The 19,959-nt window shown below is 41.8% G+C and overlaps 1 protein-coding gene across 3 annotated transcripts; it reads left to right on the forward strand.

Annotated features, from left to right (window-relative positions):
* The first annotated feature begins 946 nt into the window (after positions 1–946).
* Positions 947–19,932, forward strand: LSM14A (LSM14A mRNA processing body assembly factor). 3 transcript variants are annotated; one of them, XM_039698147.1, is made up of 10 exons: positions 947–1,320; positions 8,719–8,882; positions 10,218–10,350; positions 11,324–11,446; positions 13,114–13,290; positions 13,598–13,660; positions 14,257–14,436; positions 15,880–16,051; positions 16,875–17,103; positions 18,138–19,932. In XM_039698147.1, exons 1-10 carry the CDS (start codon positions 1,200–1,202, stop codon positions 18,159–18,161), a joined length of 1,386 nt encoding a protein of 461 aa, XP_039554081.1. In that variant the 5' UTR covers positions 947–1,199; the 3' UTR covers positions 18,162–19,932. The 3 variants fall into 3 exon arrangements, with proteins under 3 accessions (XP_039554081.1, XP_039554082.1, XP_039554083.1); XM_039698148.1 differs by having other exon boundaries at positions 11,327–11,446; XM_039698149.1 differs by lacking the exon at positions 13,598–13,660 and having other exon boundaries at positions 948–1,320.
* The last annotated feature ends 27 nt before the right edge of the window (positions 19,933–19,959 follow it).

Raw genomic sequence — 19,959 nt, forward strand, 5'->3', positions numbered from 1 at the left:
TCCAGTCATTTGCAGCAGAACTTTGCTTCACAATCTTTCAGGGAGCAATTTCAGTGAGGCTCCCTGGGCCCTCCAGTCCTGCTGGAAGCTTTACAGCCAGCTCAGCTCGGGCACAAAGCTTCCAGAGCCCAGCCTGGCTCCTGCTGAGGCACCTGCCGGCCCCTTCTGGAAAAGTCTGGCTTGTTATTGCTTCAGAGGTCAACTCTGAACAGCACACTTGCTAAATCTTTGTGACAGGATAATGTCCAGTTGCTGAAACGAAAGCTGAGCCACCTTTCCAGAAGCTGGTCTTTATTGTGGTGGTTTCCAGGGGGCTGAGGCAGTACCGTGGCCTCCAACAGAAGCCTCACTCGTGATCCTTAAGGGGCAGAAATCAAGTGCAATCACATAGTGAGGTATTTGTGTGTGTTCACTTGGACTAAAAGGGTGTTTTTCCAGGGTTAGTCCCACACTTTGGTCACGATTTCATCAACGACTGTGCTGCTCAGCGCTGGCTGCCGGGATGTGACGCTGAGCAGAGTAACAGGGAATTCCCGTGGAACACGAACTGATGCCAGCCCCCCGCTCCTGCGGCTGTCCACTGCCCATGGGGGTGCCCAGGATTTCCCGGGCCCCTCAAACCCCCAAACCCCACCAGCAAAGCCGCTGTCCCTGCCCGGTGACCGCCCACGAGCTGCGCCAGGCCCGGGGCTGCCGAGCGCCGACACCGGGCCGGGCAGCGCTGGGGCTGCCGGGCCGGGCCGGGCCAAACCGAGCGGGACCGGGACCGGGCCGGGCCGGGTAGGGCCGAGCGGAGCCGAGCGGAGCCGAGCGGTGCCGAAGCCCCTCGCTCCGCTCCCGCCGTCGCGCGCGGCACCCCCCACGCCGCTCCGCGACGTTCCCGCCCCCAACTCAGGGTCCCCCGCCCGCCGCTCTCGCGAGAGCAGGCGCGCTCCCGGCATGCACCTGGCGGGCCGGGCGGGGGGGCGCTGTGAGGGAAGATGAAGGCGGCGGCCATGTTGGGAGCCGCGGGGCGCGGGCCGCGTTGAGCGCTCCGCCGAGGGCTGTGCCGCGGGTTCCGCCGTGTGGGAGCGGCGGCTCGGGGCGACGGGAGGACAGCGCCTACTGCGACTCAGGGGCGGGCTTGCTTGGCTGCTTGTGCTTGGTTTAAGGAGCCCTCGGCAGCGGCGAAGGGGTGTCCCTGACCGAGAAGCAGCGCCATGAGCGGGGGGACGCCCTACATCGGGAGCAAGATCAGCCTCATCTCCAAGGCTGAGATCCGCTATGAGGGGATCCTGTACACCATCGACACCGAGAACTCCACGGTGGCGCTGGCCAAGGGTAAGGACGCGGGAGCAGCGGGCCCGGCGGCGCTCGGGGAGGGGCGCAGGGCAGCGCGGCCGCGGGACGGGATCGGGCTCGGGGTCGGGCTCGGGCGGGGAGCCGCAGCCGCGNCGGTCAGAGCCCGCTCGTCCCGCCGTCCGGGTCTGGCTGCGGGAGCGGCGGCGCCGGGCGCGGCGAGGCCCCGCGCCCCGCTCCGGGAAGGGACCTCGCGGAGAGGAGCCCGCAGCGGCTCCGTGCCGGGGGCTGCTCGGAGCTGTTCCCAGTAGAGTGCGAGTATGAAGCCGCCCGGAGCTAGTGCGTGGAAGGGAGTAGGAGGGGGAGGCTAGAAAGAGTTTTTCTTTGCATCGTTAAGAATTCCAGACCTATAGGCTACAGGGCCGTAGGGTTGCTGTGCAGCTTAGAACGGCAGAGAGCTCGGGTCTGAAGGGAATCCTGCCTGCTGGATTACCCACAAAAGCTGAACGTAAGCTGTTCATTTTGGAGGTATATGGCACAGTGTAGTTCGAAATGGTACGGGAATGTTATGTGCCTCAAGATATACGCATACACACTCATTTCTATGTCGGGAAGGAGAAGGGATCTTCGTGAATGTATAAGAAAGTTAGAAAGACAGGTTTACTGAGAAGAGAGTTGGGGGCAAAAAAGAATTTTTGAAACTGGGCATCCGAAGGACTTCAGTGTTGCTCATGCATGATAATTAATTCTCAAGGTAAAACATTAAGCCAGAACTTTTAACAACCTCTTTGGAATAGATTCTGCATCACTCAGCATTTTTTTTTCTTTACACTTCTTAAATCTATGAAGTCTTGCTAAGTAATCTAAATCCATATGTAAAAGCAGAGAGTCTATGCAGCCATTAGGTAAGAGGAAGAATTAGTCTTTGTAAACGAAACACTTGGGGCAGAGAGGATTGCAGAGCTCGGTTCCTGGCCCACAGGAAAGGTTTAGCGCCGTCTGTTCCGGTCTGCACAGCCCTGGCTGCTGCATGCCGTGAGTGTGTCCGCTTTCGCTGGCCTTTGTGGCAGTTCTTGTTTGTGCGCTGTGTCGCTTTAAGGCCTTCCCTTCTCGCGAGCAGCACCCTCCCCCCGTTATTGTTGAAGAAATAGGTTACTCTGTTTTGTAAATTGAGATACATGGGCTTTGAAACACCTTCACTTGGGTTTGGTGCCCGGCCTGCGCATTTCCCTTACGGGGCGGTTAGCTTTCATTATGTGATTTTTGCTTATTTCTGACGCTGCCTTTAGGTTAAATTGCCTGGCTGGAGTTGCATTATCTACTTTGAAAGGACAGCTGGTTTTGGTTTATGCAAGTAAAAGCTGGATATTGTGATTAAAAAGAAATGCTCGGAAATTCCAGTTGCATGCTGTGATTGTTAAGGTTTGTGCAAAAGCACATAGAAAAAGAATCCTATCCTTGAGGACCTTGTGATAGTGTTGTCCAAAATGAGACTGATTTAGTGCTGACCAAGCCAATTTTGCATGACTTCTCAAGAGTGGTTAAGTCATGTTGTAGTGTAGCTGCCAAAGTGTGCATATTTAAAATAGATCAAACTACAGTTACAAGTCTGATCTGCTCTCATCAGAAATGTAAATCTAAACCACTGAATTTACTTTAATAAAACTTGGCTGAGTTAGCTGAAGAATGTGTATTTTGTAATAGTGTTATGATTCAGAAGAGAATAAACCAGTATTTCTAGGCTGCCCGGAACCAAAAATCTTGGTGTGAATGTGGAGCTGCTAACAGCCACGTTGGACTGCAGAGCAGTTCTCTGTGCTCACAGCAGAATGCTCCCCTCGAGAGCATTCGAGTTTCTACAGGCTCAGGCCATTGAGTGCCTGTACATGCGAGGTGGCAGGTGCTTAATTATTGGCCAGGTCTGTTTGTGAAAGAAGCAGAGCTTGTGCTCTAGCTGTGAATATGCTGATCAGGTAATAGTACCTTTTCTTCTTGTGCTGAGTCCAGAAGTCAAACAGAACTGTTCCGTGTGAATCTTGACCACAAATGTCTTTTTTTTTTGCCAGAGAGAGAGACAAAAAAAATGCCAAAAGACTTGATGCTTTCAGTTGCTGAGCTGTGTAGTGTGTGTGGCATGACTGTTCCCTGAATTGAATGCAGGGCACCTCAGCATTATTCATATTCTAACTGAGGATACTGAAATGGTGACATAAACTGCAAAAGTAGAGGTGGAGTCTGTTCTTGACTAACTACAGATTTGCCCAACCGTAGGATTTGTGTGGGCTGAACCAAAGTCAGAGATTAATCGCATGAAGTTGTGTTCATGTTTATTTGTCTTAAATTGTCGAGGGTTTCAGACAGAAATAAGTTTTTTGGGTTACCAGCACAGGCTGTAGCCCTTCCTTACTAGGGGCAAGCTGCTCTAGTTCTCTAATCAGCATTTTGTTTACAGCGTGCTGATCTTTTCACTAAGCAAAACTTGTGGCCTCTATCTCACAGTTAGAGAAAGATAGGAACTATTAAATATTGAACGTAACATTTTTAACCTAACTGGAGTCTAATAAGGTGAAGTGATCATCCTTTCACAAGGTGTATAGGTGTATAGTTATTTAAATAACAGTGGAAATACCCATCCGTAGTGGATCCCAAACACCAAGCAAGCTGTGCAGACATTTGAGGTCCTTAAATGTTATTGGTGCATGTGTTTTCTTAGGATCAACAGCTTTTCAGAGACAGTGTCTGGAACCAAAACCTACTCACTCCTATTGTCAAGCCTCAAGTTAAAATAACTTGAAATGTCCTTCTAGTTCATGGTTCTAGTTAACACTTAGTTTTTTTTAAATTCATTATTAATTTTTAAAACATCATTAGCCCAAGCAATTTAAGAGGAGTTTGCAAGCTATGGTTAGTTTTCTTGCTGGAAAACGATTGCTGCCCTACCTGGGGCATTTACAGAATAATCACAGTGCTTGATCTTAAATGTTGGGCACTAAAAAGTAGATGTGATCTTTCATATTAGTTATACATAAGGCTTTTCTGTTTCAAGGCACTGATTTAGAGAGAGTTATTTTTAATGCAGATAAGCTGTGTAAGAACAACCATATTGTGTCAGGAAAAGCTTTGTTCCTTCAACAACAGGGAATCCTTAGGTATGTGAGTATAAGAAACAGAACTACCTATTGTCTCTGCTGTAATGCATCAGTTCTCACTTAGCAACTCTTGGACCACTGAGAGTTGCATTTGGGACCTTGATAATTGATAGATACTAATGAAACAGCTTTTGGTAATTTTAAGTAGTTAAACTTCTGGCGTTTTCAACCATCTGTGATAGTGTTGTCCGTGGTGTAATGACACATCCAAAGGAAAACTTCCCTTTCAGACTTCTACAGAACATTATTTGCTAGTGAAAGACTCAGAAATGCAGACAGAGGAAAGTTGAAATCCTGAGCTTGAGTTTATTCAGGAGTGGGAGCAGGAAAGGGAAGGGTTAAATTTGTATCAGTTTTTTTAGGAATGTATTTTTTAGTCAGTTAAGTAACATGCTCCTTGGATGTCCTGAAGGATAGGGCCTGTGTGCCAAACCAAACTTGGGCACAGTATGTCACAGCAGAAAAATTCCTCTTGTCAAAGCCTGCTCCATCTCCCTGCAAGTAAGGGAATGCAGGCTGAGGTAATTGTTCTGGGGGAATGAGCTGCTGCGGTGTGCAGGCATCAAAGCATGTTTGCAGTGCAGGGCTGTGATGTGTGCAGAGAGGTGGCAATTGAAATGAGGTGTTCGGTGGTGGTGTGGTGTTGGGAGTCGTGCTCCTCCTGGTGCCTCGGGAGCAGGGGAGCTGCTGTCGGTGCCTTTGCTGCTCAGGGAGCCAGGACAGTGGCAGTGCTGTGCACAGACTGAGCTCCTGTTTGCAGGGGTTCACCTTGTGGGGAGCAGAGTCCTCTTGCTTAGAGTCAGTGGCTTCACTTCTGATTAACATTCTGCTTAGATTCCCTGTGTTAATCAACAAGTAATATATCTATTGACTAACTGACAGGGAAAATTGCAATGCTGCCAGCGAATGCCACAGTAGTGTACTATGGTAATATACACTAAAATATCATATAGTAGCAATATCACAGTCAAAATCTGTACAAAAATTTGCTCACAGCACTTTAATACGAAGCTGGTGGAACTATTTGGGCACAAGTATATAAATTAATAGGCTCAAGAGAAAGAGTTATTTTAGCTAGCTACTGACTTGTGTATATTTACACTGACAAAAAATAAGTTTGCTTTTAACATGTACTGCTTGTCGTTTTGTTTGCAAGTCCTTAAGCCAGTTCAGCTCTTTCAGGAATAACAGAAAAAAACAATCCTGAAATAGACAAGGTAAAATTAATTAGATTTACTGCAGTTGTAAGATTGTCTTTCACAAGACAGTCTTTTTGTGCTTATTTTAATCTCCTCTCACTCTTCAGTATTGCGGTATATATGAACTACTGCACCTTGTTCTGGAGGAAGGAGATCGTCTGAGAAAAGTCCCCCAGAGTCAGAGCTGGACAGAGCTCTAAGCCTGCTGCTGCTCCAATACCTTGTGCTTTTGATACTCTGGCAGCTTAGTATTTCTGAGCATGAGAAAACATGGTAAAAGCTATTTCTTTCTAAAATCCTGCTATACTGGCCACTTCTAATATTAGACTTCTTACTTTCAAGAGCTCAGATTGTATTAAATCCTAATCTAAGTGAGGAAAACAAACTGTAAAGGTGGGCATGCCTTTGCAATATACAAAAAGTAACTTTCAGCTCGTTAACACCCTGAAGGACCTGACTGGGCTGCTTGTTAGGTAGCCCTTCCTAAGATCACCACACGCACAGTTCTGGTTCCTGCTTTGGAAGGAACTTGGACTTGGAGTGGTTACATGGTGGCTTGTGGTGAGAGTGCCAGTCTGAGCTGCATATCAGGGGAATTTGCTTAGCCCTCTCCAGCAGAGCAAATCTTCATTGGATGAAATTGTGTCTGTATTTTGCAGAAGGCTGGGATAAAACCAGTTTGATTTGGGGCAGGGGAGAAGTAAAGGAAGAGTCAAACTTTTAGTAGCAAGTCTTGATGTGTTGTATTGGTAAACCATTGTCAGTGTCTTGAGTTGGCTGCATAGACAGTTGAATCTCTTAAAGATGAATTCTAAATTTTGGCGCTGAAGAACTTCCTTCTGATATTATGGTAATTTCATGGTGTGGAGAAAGACATTGTTTTTTAACATACACTGAAATCCCTTTACTTCTTTCAGTGCATCAGTAGAAGAAAGTCTGGTGGTTCCCTTTTTTTTTTGTTGGTTTAGAATGGAGAAATGTAATTGCTAGGTGTTAGAACTGTTCCTATGTGTGTCATGGGACATGACTATTAATACTAAAATACTTACCTGTGTAGTGTAGCTCTGACTTAAGAGAAATACTTTCAAAGCATATTTCTTCCACAGTTCATCTGATTTTTATTTCCATGTAAAGGCAAGATGCAGCTCTCCAACTTGCTACCCTTTCTCTGTGGTGCTTCTGTGGCGTAGTTTCTTCACTTTAGCTAGAAAGTAAAATCCTTTGATAACTAACTGGTCATACTCTGGCCATTTTTGTGCACCTTTGTAGATGAAATGGCTACTAGAGAAACCATTTCAATGTGGGACAGAGAGAAGCAGTACAAAACCAGCTTTGGTTTCACTTACCGAGGCAGCAGGTCAAATGATGGAATGAAAGTCCAAGATAATTTATTAGTTAGCTGATAAATAGAGCATAAGATGGCCAGAAATTGAGGATAGATCCATGGTCAAGATAGTGAAATAGAAAATCCTGGTGAATAAAAAGCAATGGAATGAATTGACCCAGGAATGCACATGACCCACTGATAATGTTATTAAGCTACTGTGCATTACTTTGAGTTAATTTCTGCAAATTCTTAAGCTCCAGACACTTTTTTTCTGTAGAGGAAAAGAAGACAGATTCCTTTCCTAACAAGGACTGCCATTAACTGAACAGTGTGTGCCTTTTTACATTGCTCACCCTTTGTAGTACCATTCAGAGCAGACTTTCAGGTGCACAGAAACAGAAAAGATAATGAAAGTCAGCTACTAGATGATACATTGAACAAAGTAATTGTAACCACTTAATGTTATTTTTCTTTATAGTGTGGACATGTTCTCTTTACCCCTGAATTATGCTTCTTAAAAAGATTTTAATACCTGACTGTTAAGCTCTGTTTATGCAGTATCACAAGAAGCAGCAGTGATGGAAGATGGCTGGTGCAGCCTGAGAAGTGACTCAGTATCACTTTATACATCTCTACGGGAGACTCTGCTTTGCTTGACTAATGATTCTATGGCTGCAAATAGGTGCCTAATGATGTCTCCAAAATGTTGATGCATCTGAAAATGGAGGGAAATCTAATTCTGGTAAATGAAAGCAAAATACGGATATTTTTTTCTCAGCTTAACCTGTACCTTGAAAAGCAAACACACACTTTCTAAAAGGCTGGAGCATAAACAGTCATGAGGGATTGTTAAAGCTGCTGCAAGTTTATGAAATTGTGATTGAATGTGACTGTTATGATTTTGGGGGTTTGGTTTTTTTGCCCTCTCTGGTTTCAATCTATTGTTTAGCTTTTGCTTACACAACTAACCCTTGGAGACAAATCTCTTCTTCAGTTATTTCTTTGTTTCATTTGGTGCTCACCCAGGGTTGGCAGTCTGAGGGTGGGGAGAAGGGCAGTGACAGCAGTGATGGTATCCATGTAGTGGTAGTGATTATACGTGGTGCAAAGGGAACAGCTTGATTGCTTCATTGCTGTGCAGTCAGAAAGCTGTTGGAATTCATACAGGGAGTTTAATGTCTTGGTATGGTGCACACTAGGAAGATAGTTATGACCCAGCGAGTTTGCTTAATTTGGCAGAGATCATATGACATTAAATGAACCTTACACCAGTAAGAAGAATGCATTTTGCTTAGGGAGAATTGTTTTATTAAAGTTCGAATCTCTTGAGAAATTTACATTTGAGAATTCTTAATATTCCAGGTTTTAGTAGTATTAGCATGTTTTTCCTGTTTTGCAAATGTAAAATATGAAGTATGTAAACTCATTTATTCCTTGATTCATAGGATTGACTTACCAGCCAAAAAAACCTGCCTTGCTGCTTCCCCTTACCCTCACAAAACAGTTGAAATATTCAACATGTAATTAATAGCATAAGTGATGTCTCAGTCTTTCAGCTTGGGTTCTAACTCAGATTTTTTAGCTTAAATTACTTGTTTGTCTGAGGAGAGTTGATAATGGTAAAGAATATGATGCCTATTCAATATGGTGTTTTTTCTCAATGAAATTTTATCCTTTTCGTTTAAAGCTGTTGTTCTCTGCAGTATATTTGAAGCCTTTGTTGAATGTGGGATGTTTCTCTTTGCCTCCCTCCCCACCTGTGCAGTTCGCTCCTTTGGTACAGAAGACAGACCGACGGACAGACCCATCCCCCCTCGCGATGAGGTCTTCGAGTACATCATATTCCGTGGCAGCGACATTAAAGACCTGACTGTCTGTGAGCCACCAAAGCCTCAGTGCTCCTTGCCACAGGACCCTGCCATTGTTCAGGTAAGTCACAGCAGAGTTGGAAATAATTGTTGCTGAAGAGGTGACTTGCTTAGCTTAAGTGCTCTCTAGCTGAGTGTTTAAAAATTAAAGTGTTCATCACTGTAAGGTTCACAATCCATGTAAAGAACTCTGGAAGGATTTTCTTCTTTCACAGTCTTTAACTGTGAAAATGAAGGTTGAAATCTAACTCTAGCACAGTGCACTATAAACCAATGCTGCTGTCTTTTCAAAACCAACTAATGATGTTTGTAGGTCTTGATGCCTTTTTTGAAAGGGACTTGGCTTAGGACACATAGTTCTTGGGAAGATCAGACTTGGTATAAATCAAATGGAGTAAATGCTGAAATATCTCCAGATAATTAGTGGCTTTTGTTTGCTTGTTAGTTGTTTGTGTTTTTTTTGGTTTCAATGTTTAACATGTTTTGCTAACTATGACTTCAAAGTGTTTCATCTAGCTATGCTTTTAAACAGGCGTCATACTATAAGGCAGTTATTTGAATAGTGAATACTTGGTTTCTGAGGGGAAAGCAACTTACAACTTTGAGGTCTTCAGATTTAGTCTGTCATTTTGTAATAAACAGACTGATAAACAGTTTTCTCAAACATTTGTTGGCTTTTTGATTAGGTTTATGGAGTATCTTAAAACCATCCCTGAGAGCAAGAGGAAATCTCTTGCTTCAAATGGGAGTCAATAATTCCATGTAATATGATTCTTCTACTTTATCTATTCTGTAGGATAAAATTTTTGAAGTTCCTTATGACGTGCCCTTGCATTTCTCCAAGGACTTTTATTAAACTTGCTTCAAATGGAAGTCAATAATTCCATGTAATGATTCTTCTACTTTATCTATTCTGTAGGATAAAATTTTTGAAGTTCCTTATGACGTGCCCTTGCATTTCTCCAAGGACTTTTATTAAATTTGGAGCAAGTCCCTCTGTCAGTTGTAGTCAAGAGTGGTGAAGTTGCATTACTGTGAACCCCAATAACAGTGATAACCACAGCCTCCTCCAGTATGCTTGAGTGTTGCATTGTACCTGTGGGTTTGAAACTTCAAGGAAAAAGATAGGACACTTCCTAAATTTGCCAACACAGTTTATATGTCTGTGTTTGACAAGAGAGTCGAGTGTCTGAGGTTATAGGGAAAAAATGGCAAAATTTTGTGTTACTGTTTCCACAGGTCTGTGATGGTAAAAGCATAAAAGTGCTTTCTAAGCTGTACATACTTGTGAAAAAAGTTTATTTTAGAGTTTCTACATGTCTTGCCTCACAGAACTATTTCCTAATTCTGGTGTAAAGAGGAATTTTTGCTAGTGTGTTGTGTGTTTTGTCTCTAGTCTTCACTGGGCTCTTCGAGTACCTCTTCATTCCAGTCGGTGGGGTCCTACGGTCCTTTTGGCAGGATGCCTGCGTACAGTCAGTTCAGCCCCAGCCCGCTGGTGGGCCAGCAGTTCGGCGCCGTGGGAGTTGGTAGGTTCACTTTGGCTATCTGCTGTTATCCTGGGAGTGGAGCTCTCTGTGTGCACAGACAGTAATCAGCACTGCTTAGAATTTCAGCGGTGTCGTAACCTAAGGCAGATTCAAAGTCTTCCATCTCTGTTAGTTCTGCAGTTTAGCTTGAAAGTTGAGAGTTCTTCATAGTCTTTGCGTCTTAAATAGAAATAATTATGATGGAGAACTAAATACCTATCTCAGAGCGACCAGTATTCATGATATTTCACAAGTGGTAGAGGCAGCCCCTCCAGAGAAGCCCCACAGCTGTGCTGTTCAGTTGACCAGGTGCTATGTGCCTTAACTAAGGATTTGGATTATTCAGCAACCATGTGCCAGTGCAATCCTCCAGCTGTTTGGGAGGTGTTGGTTAGCTGGGAAATAGATGCTGGAAGTATTTGTGAGCTGCATGGGCTCGTTGCTCCTTTAGACTGCACGTTCTCTCTGACACTCACCAACCGACTTTCCTTCCTCCTGAGAGTTTATTTCACAGTTTAGTTTTTCTCATAGGAACTTACAGTCTCATAACTGTTCTGGCAGCAGTGTTACTCCTGGTACTGAAAACATTAGCCATGAAAAGAGAGACTGTAGAATTGGCTGTAATTTGATATCAGTTAACAGTATGTGACAGTAATATTTTTGCTGAAAGAATCTTACGTGGAAATATATACCAGTAACGTGTATGGCTCCATAAGACGACTGTGTTTTGTTAATACTTGTGATGGTGAACTTAGAAGTGCTCTTTAGTATCTTGATTTTTCAATCTAGAATGAAAAACAAGTGTTAGCAGCCTATGTGCATACATCTCCTAGATTACACTAAAAATGTATGGGAAGGGCAGATTTACGTGTAGTCTAGAATAACTGCCTAATAAAGCTTCTCTAATCACTTAGTGCTAATTTAAAAAAAAAAGTCTAAACCAGATTTTACAACTATATTATTTCTTTCAAAGCAGGAGGTTCTTTAACATCTTTTGGAACAGACTCTTCAGGCAGTGCTAGCATGTCCCAAAGTACTGCAGTTGGTTCTGCGTTTACAACAGATGCAAGATCACTAAAAACACAGATGTCTCAAGGTAAAATCTTTTTCAGTGACTTCAGTCTTTTTTTGACGAGTTGTGTCTGTGTGATTTTGGTGGTTGCCAGAAACATCAACCAAACAGCTGAATTCTCTCATGGAAACACTTGGTATTAAACCCAGGAAACACTGAGAGGCTTTGTGCTTGCTCTTTAAATGTGTTTTCTCTATATCTTGGAGTGCTGCAGGTGGTATAGTGTTAGCAAACAGATACATGTGGAAATTCAGTATTTAGTTTTGTTAATAACGTGGCAGAACTGCAGATACTTCATACTGAGAGAGATGGGAAGTCCTTCAGCTTAAAAGTTTAAAATTTTTATTCCTAATTCTAGTTCTTCCGTTCATGTATAGTTACATAGATGATATTAACAACAGACCTGATTTCTTGTAGAGATGTTGACATGACTTTTAAATCAGCTTAATATTAACAGGAACTGTATGGATAGTTTATGTAATTGGAAAAAATGAGATTCTGGATGATATTTGAATGGCAAAGAGAAAAGAAACTAAACATTGAACACCTTCACGACCTCACCTTCATGCAAATGTTATTAATGGGGTTTGGGTTTTTAAGGAGCAATGTTATTTCCTGCTCTTCCACTTTTCCTTGCTGTCAAAGTGTGTGCCGAGATATATTCCTACTGCTGTTTTTAAATTATACTGTCATGGTAAAAGGCAAAACACTTACAGCAAATTTTTTCCTAAATTCCAGCTGAGATTTGTATACCTGTTAGGAGTGTTTCTAGGACTAGTTGAGTGGTTTGCCAAAAATAGGTTCTGCTTTGTTGGATTAATGCAAGGGACAAAAGTATGCTGAGCATTTTTCTTTTGAAACAGAAGTTTGGTTTTCTGCAGTTAAGGCCTGTATGATTTGTGGACATGTATGACATATGCTCTGGGTGAACATACATTCTGCCACAACATTTCCTGCGGTTTTCTGAGTGCTTGCTTTTAGAACTATTTTTCATCTTTGTCAATTGCAAGTGTGTTATGGTTGGATTTATTGTTTGGTTTATTTTTTGTTTTCCTTTTGTAAGTTTTGTAATGAGATAGATAGAACCTTGTTCTTTCACTTACTGGGACTTGAGTCTTAGTCTAATTTCTTAGCAGATTTACGTACTTGATGTTGTAAGCTTGTCTGGCTGGATGCATGGCTCATCTGAAGGTGCTGCACGTGGCCCTGTGTGAGCAGGGCTGTGTGGGGCAGCTCCCCCAGCTCCTTCCCTGCACTGAGTCCACCCGTGCTGCTGTCCTTGCGTGGGCAGGGATCCTGCAGCAGTGCCTGAGCAGTGTCACAGCTTCCTTGGGAGCAGCCTCTTCCCCCTGGGCATCCCAGGGAGGCAGAAAGAACATTTTTACCTCCAGTCAATGCCAAAGTTTGATTCCACAGCGGAGTGTACATCATTAATGGGTTGGTAGGGATTGGGTGTCCTACTCATTATTTCATTTTAGAGTGAGGGAAGGGGTATTCCTAAACATCCTTTATTCTGAATTAGTGGATCTGATGGTGCAGAATTTTTTTTTTTTTTTTTTTTTGGACACAGCTGCCTTAACTGCTAAGGCAGATAAACCTGTCAGTCTAGATTGGTTGAGACTAGTAACTGCAGTAACTCACCTCTGTAGATGAGAAATAACCCGGTTTGGTTTGGTTTGATTTTTCCCCAGGTCGTTCAAGCCCTCAGATGGACCATTTGAGAAGGAGCCCCACCATGGAACAAGCTGTACAAACAGCTTCAGCCCACCTGCCCACTCCAGCACCAGTTGGGAGGAGGAGTCCTGTACAAACCAGACCTTTGGTGTCTGCAAGCCAAAAATCCCTAGAGAACCAGGAGCACAGACGAGGTAGCTTTGGATAGTTTTCATACAGCTTAATTCCTTCCATACACATACAAAGTGCTCTTTTAAGGGGTAGTATATAGGAATTTTCCTGCTGTCTGTTGCTGGTAGGCTGGCCAGCAGAGACCTGGATTAGATACATATTTCTTTTTAAATTTAAGCATATATGCTAAATTACTTTTTTATTATTATTTAAACATGTGATTTGCATTTATAGGTTTGGATTTTTTAAAAAATCTGAACTATATATACAAAAGTATGATCAAAAATACCTAATTGGATAAACAAATCATGTTTTTATTTCCAACTTTAGCTGAAGCACACAAGGTTTCAAGATCAGAAAATGAACTCAGAAATGAAAACAAACGACAAATTGGTAAATCATGTTTTGAGAAATAGCTATCATTGCTTTCAGACCAATACATTTTTTTAAAATTAGCTAAAATACATAAATTCTTTCACATTTTGCTTTGAGAGGGTAACAACTTTGCATTGAGTCAAAAGAATACAAGCAACTGAAGCCAACATTAAAGAGAAAAATCTTTTCTTGTTGTTTTGATTTGTAAGAAATAAATTTAAGTAAAAACATAAATCAAGTATATGTTTATATCACGTAGTTATAAACATAATAGCATGAAATAAAAGCCTTTCTAAAAAATACTTGACTGAAAAGCCACTAATATTTTAACTTGTCTTCCAAAACCTTTTAATGACTTCTAGAGAGTCTTTTAACACACAGATTTAGTACTGTTATGCTTTCTGTGTCACTTTCATCATTACTCTAAGTGAATTTACAAATTACAAGCTGCTCTCATGGGACTTCAAACAACAGGCATTCTTTTCCTGCACTTCTGAAGTCCCAGCCTGTTACCCCAGGAATTAGAAAGCAAACCAACACACAGAACACCCTCCACCATCTTCAGAGAAAAGCCAGTCCACAAAGCAAAACCAAAGAGAATTTCCTCTTTTCAGTTCCAGGTGCACCCGCAGTACGGAGAGGCCGTGGAGGTCACAGAGGGGGCCGAGGAAGATTTGGCATTAGGAGGGATGGTCCAATGAAGTTTGAGAAGGACTTCGACTTCGAAAGTGCAAATGCACAATTCAATAAGGAGGAAATTGATAGAGAATTTCATAATAAACTTAAATTAAAAGGTAAAACAATTTTTGCTTTAGATTTCAACATGGAAAAACTGTGTCTTGCTGTTTTGATCCTGCCTTGGAGAACAACTCTTAAAAGGCATATAGTATTATGTCTTGTTTGCAGTCATTAAAAAATAAATTTAAAAACCAATTAATAAGTAAACTGGGGTCATATGTTAATTCAATACTTGGGTCACTGTTTGAGTTTTCAACGAATTTTAACTAGCAGATATTATTTGTAAAGTTCTAAAAGTCTCTGTTAAAAATGCAGATTACTTAACCAGAAGTCCCAATAATGTTTATTACTTTAAAGTTCTGGAAAGGATGCAATAAAAGAAAATTAATGTTTTAGGTTTTCAATTATTAGACCAAAATTATAATGTCAATTATATACCAAAAGCAAAGGAGTTTGGGATCAGAACTTCGTTGTAGTATGTAGGAGAGTTTGTTTGATAGTTCCTAGTATTTCCTTGCTTTTATGCCTTTCCAGAGGATCACAGGAGTAGTTAGAAACCATGCTGCCAACACTCGTTTTCTAGCAGGCTTCTGTTTTGATTACCTCATTCTCTTGTGACCAGCCACCTGTTTGTTACACTGCTGCTACTATTTTTGGACAAAATTGTTGCAGGTTACTACAGTGAGTTATTTCAATGAATGATTGGCTAAAAGCTGGGAAACAAGAGGTGGAGTGAATGGTCAGTTGTCAGTGTAGAGTAAAAACACCAGTTGAGTCCCATACGACCTGTCCTGTGGTGCTCACTTGTTTTTCTGGATCATTTTTCAATCACTTGATGGTTTGCTGTTGATACTGGGTTTTTTCAGAATAATAAAGGGAATGCTGACCATAAATAGCTATAGAAATGTTTGTGAGTGTGGTAGTTCTTGTGTGTGGTGTGGAAAGGTTGAGCTGGTTATCTGAAGTTTATGCACGGCATTGTGAGATTTAAGCTGTAGACATTTAGGAATGAGATTTGAAGATAGCAATAGCTGCTGGTGTTGAACCATTAGCTTTGTTTTTAGTTAAAAACAGTGAGTTGAACCTGAGGCATTATTAGGAAATAAATACATCACAAAGAAACCAAATGCTGACCCTGTGTCTTAAAGGACATGGCAGCAAAACCAGAAGACAAAAGAGAAGGACAACGGGGATGAACAAAACCATGGGATGGCTTTTAGGAGGATTCACTGAATGAGGCTCCTAAGCCTGGGAAGGAGGTATCTGAAGAGGGGAGAAATTAGATGGATATCAATTCTGTTCTGCTGCAGGATTTTTTGGTAACTAAACCCACAGGAAGCATAGAAACCTCCAGACAGCAATACATCCTAATTTACATGTCAGATTATTTGATTTCCACGTTAAATTATTTTTGTAGCATTCAATATAGTTCCTCTCTGACTGGGAATAACTTAACAGTGCTGGTTTTTTTAGGCTTCTGTTTACTTTTTATTTTCCAGAAGATAAACTTGAGAAACCAGAGAAGCCTGTAAATGGAGAAGACAAAGGTGACTCAGGTGTTGATACCCAAAATAGCGAAGGGAATGCTGATGAGGAGGATCCACTTGGACCCAACTGCTACTATGACAAAACCAAATCCTTCTTTGATAACATTTCCTGTGATGACAATAGGTATGGCCTGCCAGGAGAAGCTTGTTAGTCTGCTTAATGCATGTTTATATCATAAGTACTGTCAGTGCTACTCATTACAATCAACTCTGGATCAAAGGTGATTAGAGCTTATTTCCACATGCAGCTGGCAAAAATAAAACGGGAATAAGAAGCACAAAATTTCTTTGTGGGCAAGTGCAAAATGGTCATAGGAAGGTATTTAAAAATGTTTTAGAGCCATGCTTTTAGAACTTATTGCACAGGCTCTAGACTCTCCTTTCCAGATTTACTAAGATGTGGAGGGGTTTGTTTGTATTGCTTTGCTGCTAAATTAACACTTTAGTTAGATCAATTATGTTTCTAAGCAGATTACATAACTGTCTCAGTAAGTAGTGTTGTTCAAACGGGCAGATAGCATTTCAGGAAAATTAAACCTTATCTTTTGCTGCTGCCTTTTTATTAGACACGATGTTGTGGATTGCTGACCTATTTTGACTTGCAGGAGGGGGAGGGGGAGTTGTTGGTTGTACTTACAGCCAGATAAAATAACATCTGTAACTGTAAGCTGTTTCTTGCTTCAAATGATACTGTGTGCAGAGGATAGAGAGTGTGCTTTTCAATATCGCAAACTCTTAGAGCATTTTTAATATCTAATTAATGACTCTGTACCATATTCCTTCTTGATGAGTCCAGTGAACTGTGGCAGACACTTGGGTTCTTGTGGAAGGGATACTGTGGAGATTTACCATGTGATTCATGTATCGCCTTTCACCCCACGGCCTTTCTGGTGCCTCTGCCTTCCTTCCCGAGTTTCTCAGCAGTCCGTGTTGGTTCTGTGCTGCAGGGAGCGGCGACCCACCTGGGCCGAGGAGCGGCGGTTGAACGCCGAGACCTTCGGCATCCCCCTGCGCCCCAACCGCGGCCGCGGCGGCTACAGGGGCCGGGGCGTCATCGGCTTCCGAGGGGGCAGGGGCCGGGGCGGCGCCAGGGGCGGCTTCACCGCCCCGCGCGGCTTCCGCGGCGGCTTCCGGGGCGGCCGTGGAGGCCGGGAGTTCGCCGACTTCGAATATAGGGTAAGGTGCACTTCGTGTTCCTCTGACCCCATCCGCTGTGCTGGGAAAGGAGTGGTCAGTCTCCTGCTTTTAGGTTTGATGTTGGACTAGAACTGTTGGAGTGGTATTTTGCAGGGGCCTCTGAGCTACTGTTTTGAAAGTCCATTAATGCTGAAGTTTTAGTTACTTAGCATCATTTTACTATCAATAGCCAAAAATAGAGGTTGCCTTTTGTCACATGTCCTGAGTAGCTATTTGATAGCTGGTATTGGGGGGAGAAGAAAAAGAAGGGGAAAAAAAGTTCTACAGATTGAATGCAAGTGTTAGAGATGTAAATTGCAAGCATTTTTCCAAGCAATATTGTAAAATACAAAGAATGAGAGGGAATAATTTAACTTGCTTCCATTGTGCAACAAACTTTTGAATTCTTTGTGAATGAGTTGGCACAAATCTTACAGACTGGTGTACTGGTTAGACTCAGAGCAATCCAGACTGGTTCAGGTAAACGAGGCTTTTAGAGTTCTGGCTGGGACAGAACAACAACTTCTGCTAGTTTACTGCATGAGCAGTTAGAGTTTTGCAAACAAGAATCTCTGTTTTTTTAATAGAAATTTTAATTTTTTGAAATTAAAAAAATGAGGGGTTTCATCACAGCACCATTTCTCTCTGTTGTGAGAGAAACATCCCTCAGCTGTTCCTTGATTAGTTTTCAACAGTTAGTCCTATGACTTAAAGAAACTTTGGGTAGCTGAACATGAATGGAAATGAAGGATTGAAGATTAGCAATTTGAATTTCTGAACAAGAGTTTTGCCTCCTTCCACTTGAGTAGGAGGTGGTGTAAGGACTGAGGATTTGTGCTGTGCTTTGTATTCAGAGTGATGAGCTGCTCTACTCAGTGCCAGATGCCGACCTGATCTCCTCCAGAGGTCTGCTTTCTGCTGCAGGACAGGGGGAATAGCCAGCACAGCACAGCTTCTCCCAGGGCTGTTCTCAGATTGGTTTGTAGGGTTTGTTTTGCAAATGAATTTTAACACTGCGCTTTTGTTCCCTCTAGAAAGACAACAAAGTTGCTGCGTAGTCTACAAGAAAGCTACAAACCAGGTGAACGTCTAGATCTTCTTGAATCAGAGAATTAGTTTTGATCTCTGCAAAGAATGAAGTTAATTTGCTGTATACTTGTCACCAGCACTGGGATTTAACTATTTAATTTCAAAGGGGTGTAATGCAGTTACTTTTGAGAAATGGCCATCTTTGAAAACAGTAAGCATTAAATATATTTGAGACAGAAGGATAAGTAATTTCTTATGTATAGTTAATTATAAGCAGTACTTCGATGGAGTTTTAAGTATTTTTTCATCACTGAAAGGATTTTTCTTATTACTAAACTGTATTTGATAATTGCTTCAAGTTGTAAGGACAATGGTATGCAGAAGGCCGTCGATACTGTGAGTGTTTTGACCCACCGAAGGTTGTTTTTTGGAAATCCTGTAAAATCCCTTTTGAGGTAGTTGTTCTTGTATCAACTAGGGTGCTGGACAGTAGAAAACTTGCTTTGTCAGTCAGATATGTACACACAGTAAATACTGTTTCTTAGGCAAAGGAAAGTTTTTATATAGTTGTAAAATTCCATTATATCCCATTGCCAAAGAAACATTACAAACTTTGTATAGCTGTATAAAAAGCAACTAATTTTTTAAAGAATAAACATTTTTAAGTCGGTAAACATACTGTTATTGCAGAAAGTTGATATGCTGAAGAACACTGAATTAGTTGGGTTTCTTTTTCTTTAGCAGCTTTTCAAGCTTAAATGTTTGATTTTATATTTGGACTATAATGAAGTTTTGAAAATGTTCTTCCATTACACAAAACTGGATACACGCTTCACTGCTCTTGCAAGAATTTGATTTTGTAGTTTCTGGCATATCACAGGATTTGACCAAGTTAAGGAGATATTTTCAAAAAAAGGAGAAAAGGAATTTTCATATGTCAAGATTTGCAATTAATTTTACTTAGTGAGAAATATTAACTTTTTTTAATAATGGACCAGGCACACGAGTTGGTGATTCTCCTGGAATGCCTGGGATAAAAGTCTGTCTCCATTTGTCAATTCTTGAAACGTTAACTTTGTTGTAATACCTGTAGACATGAGCAATTTAAAGAATTCTTAGTGTTTGAAGTTGTTTGCATTTTGATAGACCGTAGCTTGGAGACATTGAGACTCTGGTTCTAAGACCACGAAGTCACAAATGACAGTATGGACTTTTTGCCAATTCTGGATAACTAGTTGCAACTTTGATATGCTGAGATAGAAACCTGGTCATTTGTGTCTGTGTATGTATATGAAGGCCACAGGAATAAAGGGATCCAAAGATTACATCACTTTGATCTAATTTGCTGATTTATTTTTTTTTACTTCAGAATGTTCAGTGGTGATAAAGACGTGAAAAACTGCACTGTTGAAAAATTGGAATATTTAAAAGTGGTTGATAGAATCTTAATTTTATAACTTTTGTATAGCACTACAAGGAAGTATTTTGTAATTGGTTTCCTTATTAAGGTCAAGTATTTGACAGCTGTAGAAGTTAGATAATATTGTTTAGTAATGTTTTTGCATGTTTAACAACTGCCTTTTGGGATCCACAAGTCACGATTCTGAACACCTGTTGAGATTTTTGACCGTAGAGGCAAGTGCTGTCCTGTTGCAATAACTCTTTACTGTCTGAGGTGTTCCAGCTGTAAATACCCGGGCCGGGAGCCGCGGGCGGCGGTAAACCCTGCGTGGCCCCGCCCCGCCCGCCCAGGCTTTTTGTTTTTTTATTTGAAACCAGAATAAACTGTTCAGTACAAGCGGCACGGCGGCGCTCGTTTGTTGCGCG

The sequence above is a fragment of the Passer montanus genome, unplaced genomic scaffold (assembly GCF_014805655.1).
Source record: "Passer montanus isolate IOZ18808 unplaced genomic scaffold, ASM1480565v1 scaffold121, whole genome shotgun sequence".
NCBI classification, from domain to species: domain Eukaryota; kingdom Metazoa; phylum Chordata; class Aves; order Passeriformes; family Passeridae; genus Passer; species Passer montanus.

Coding starts and splice junctions, on each gene's coding strand:
- LSM14A (XM_039698147.1), top strand. CDS start 1,200: ATGAGCGGGGGGACGCCCTACATCGGGAGCAAGATCAGCCTCATCTCC. Junction 16,052..16,874: donor ATTTCCTGTGATGACAATAG/GTATGGCCTGCC, acceptor TCTGTGCTGCAG/GGAGCGGCGACCCACCTGGG. Junction 17,104..18,137: donor TCGCCGACTTCGAATATAGG/GTAAGGTGCACT, acceptor TGTTCCCTCTAG/AAAGACAACAAAGTTGCTGC.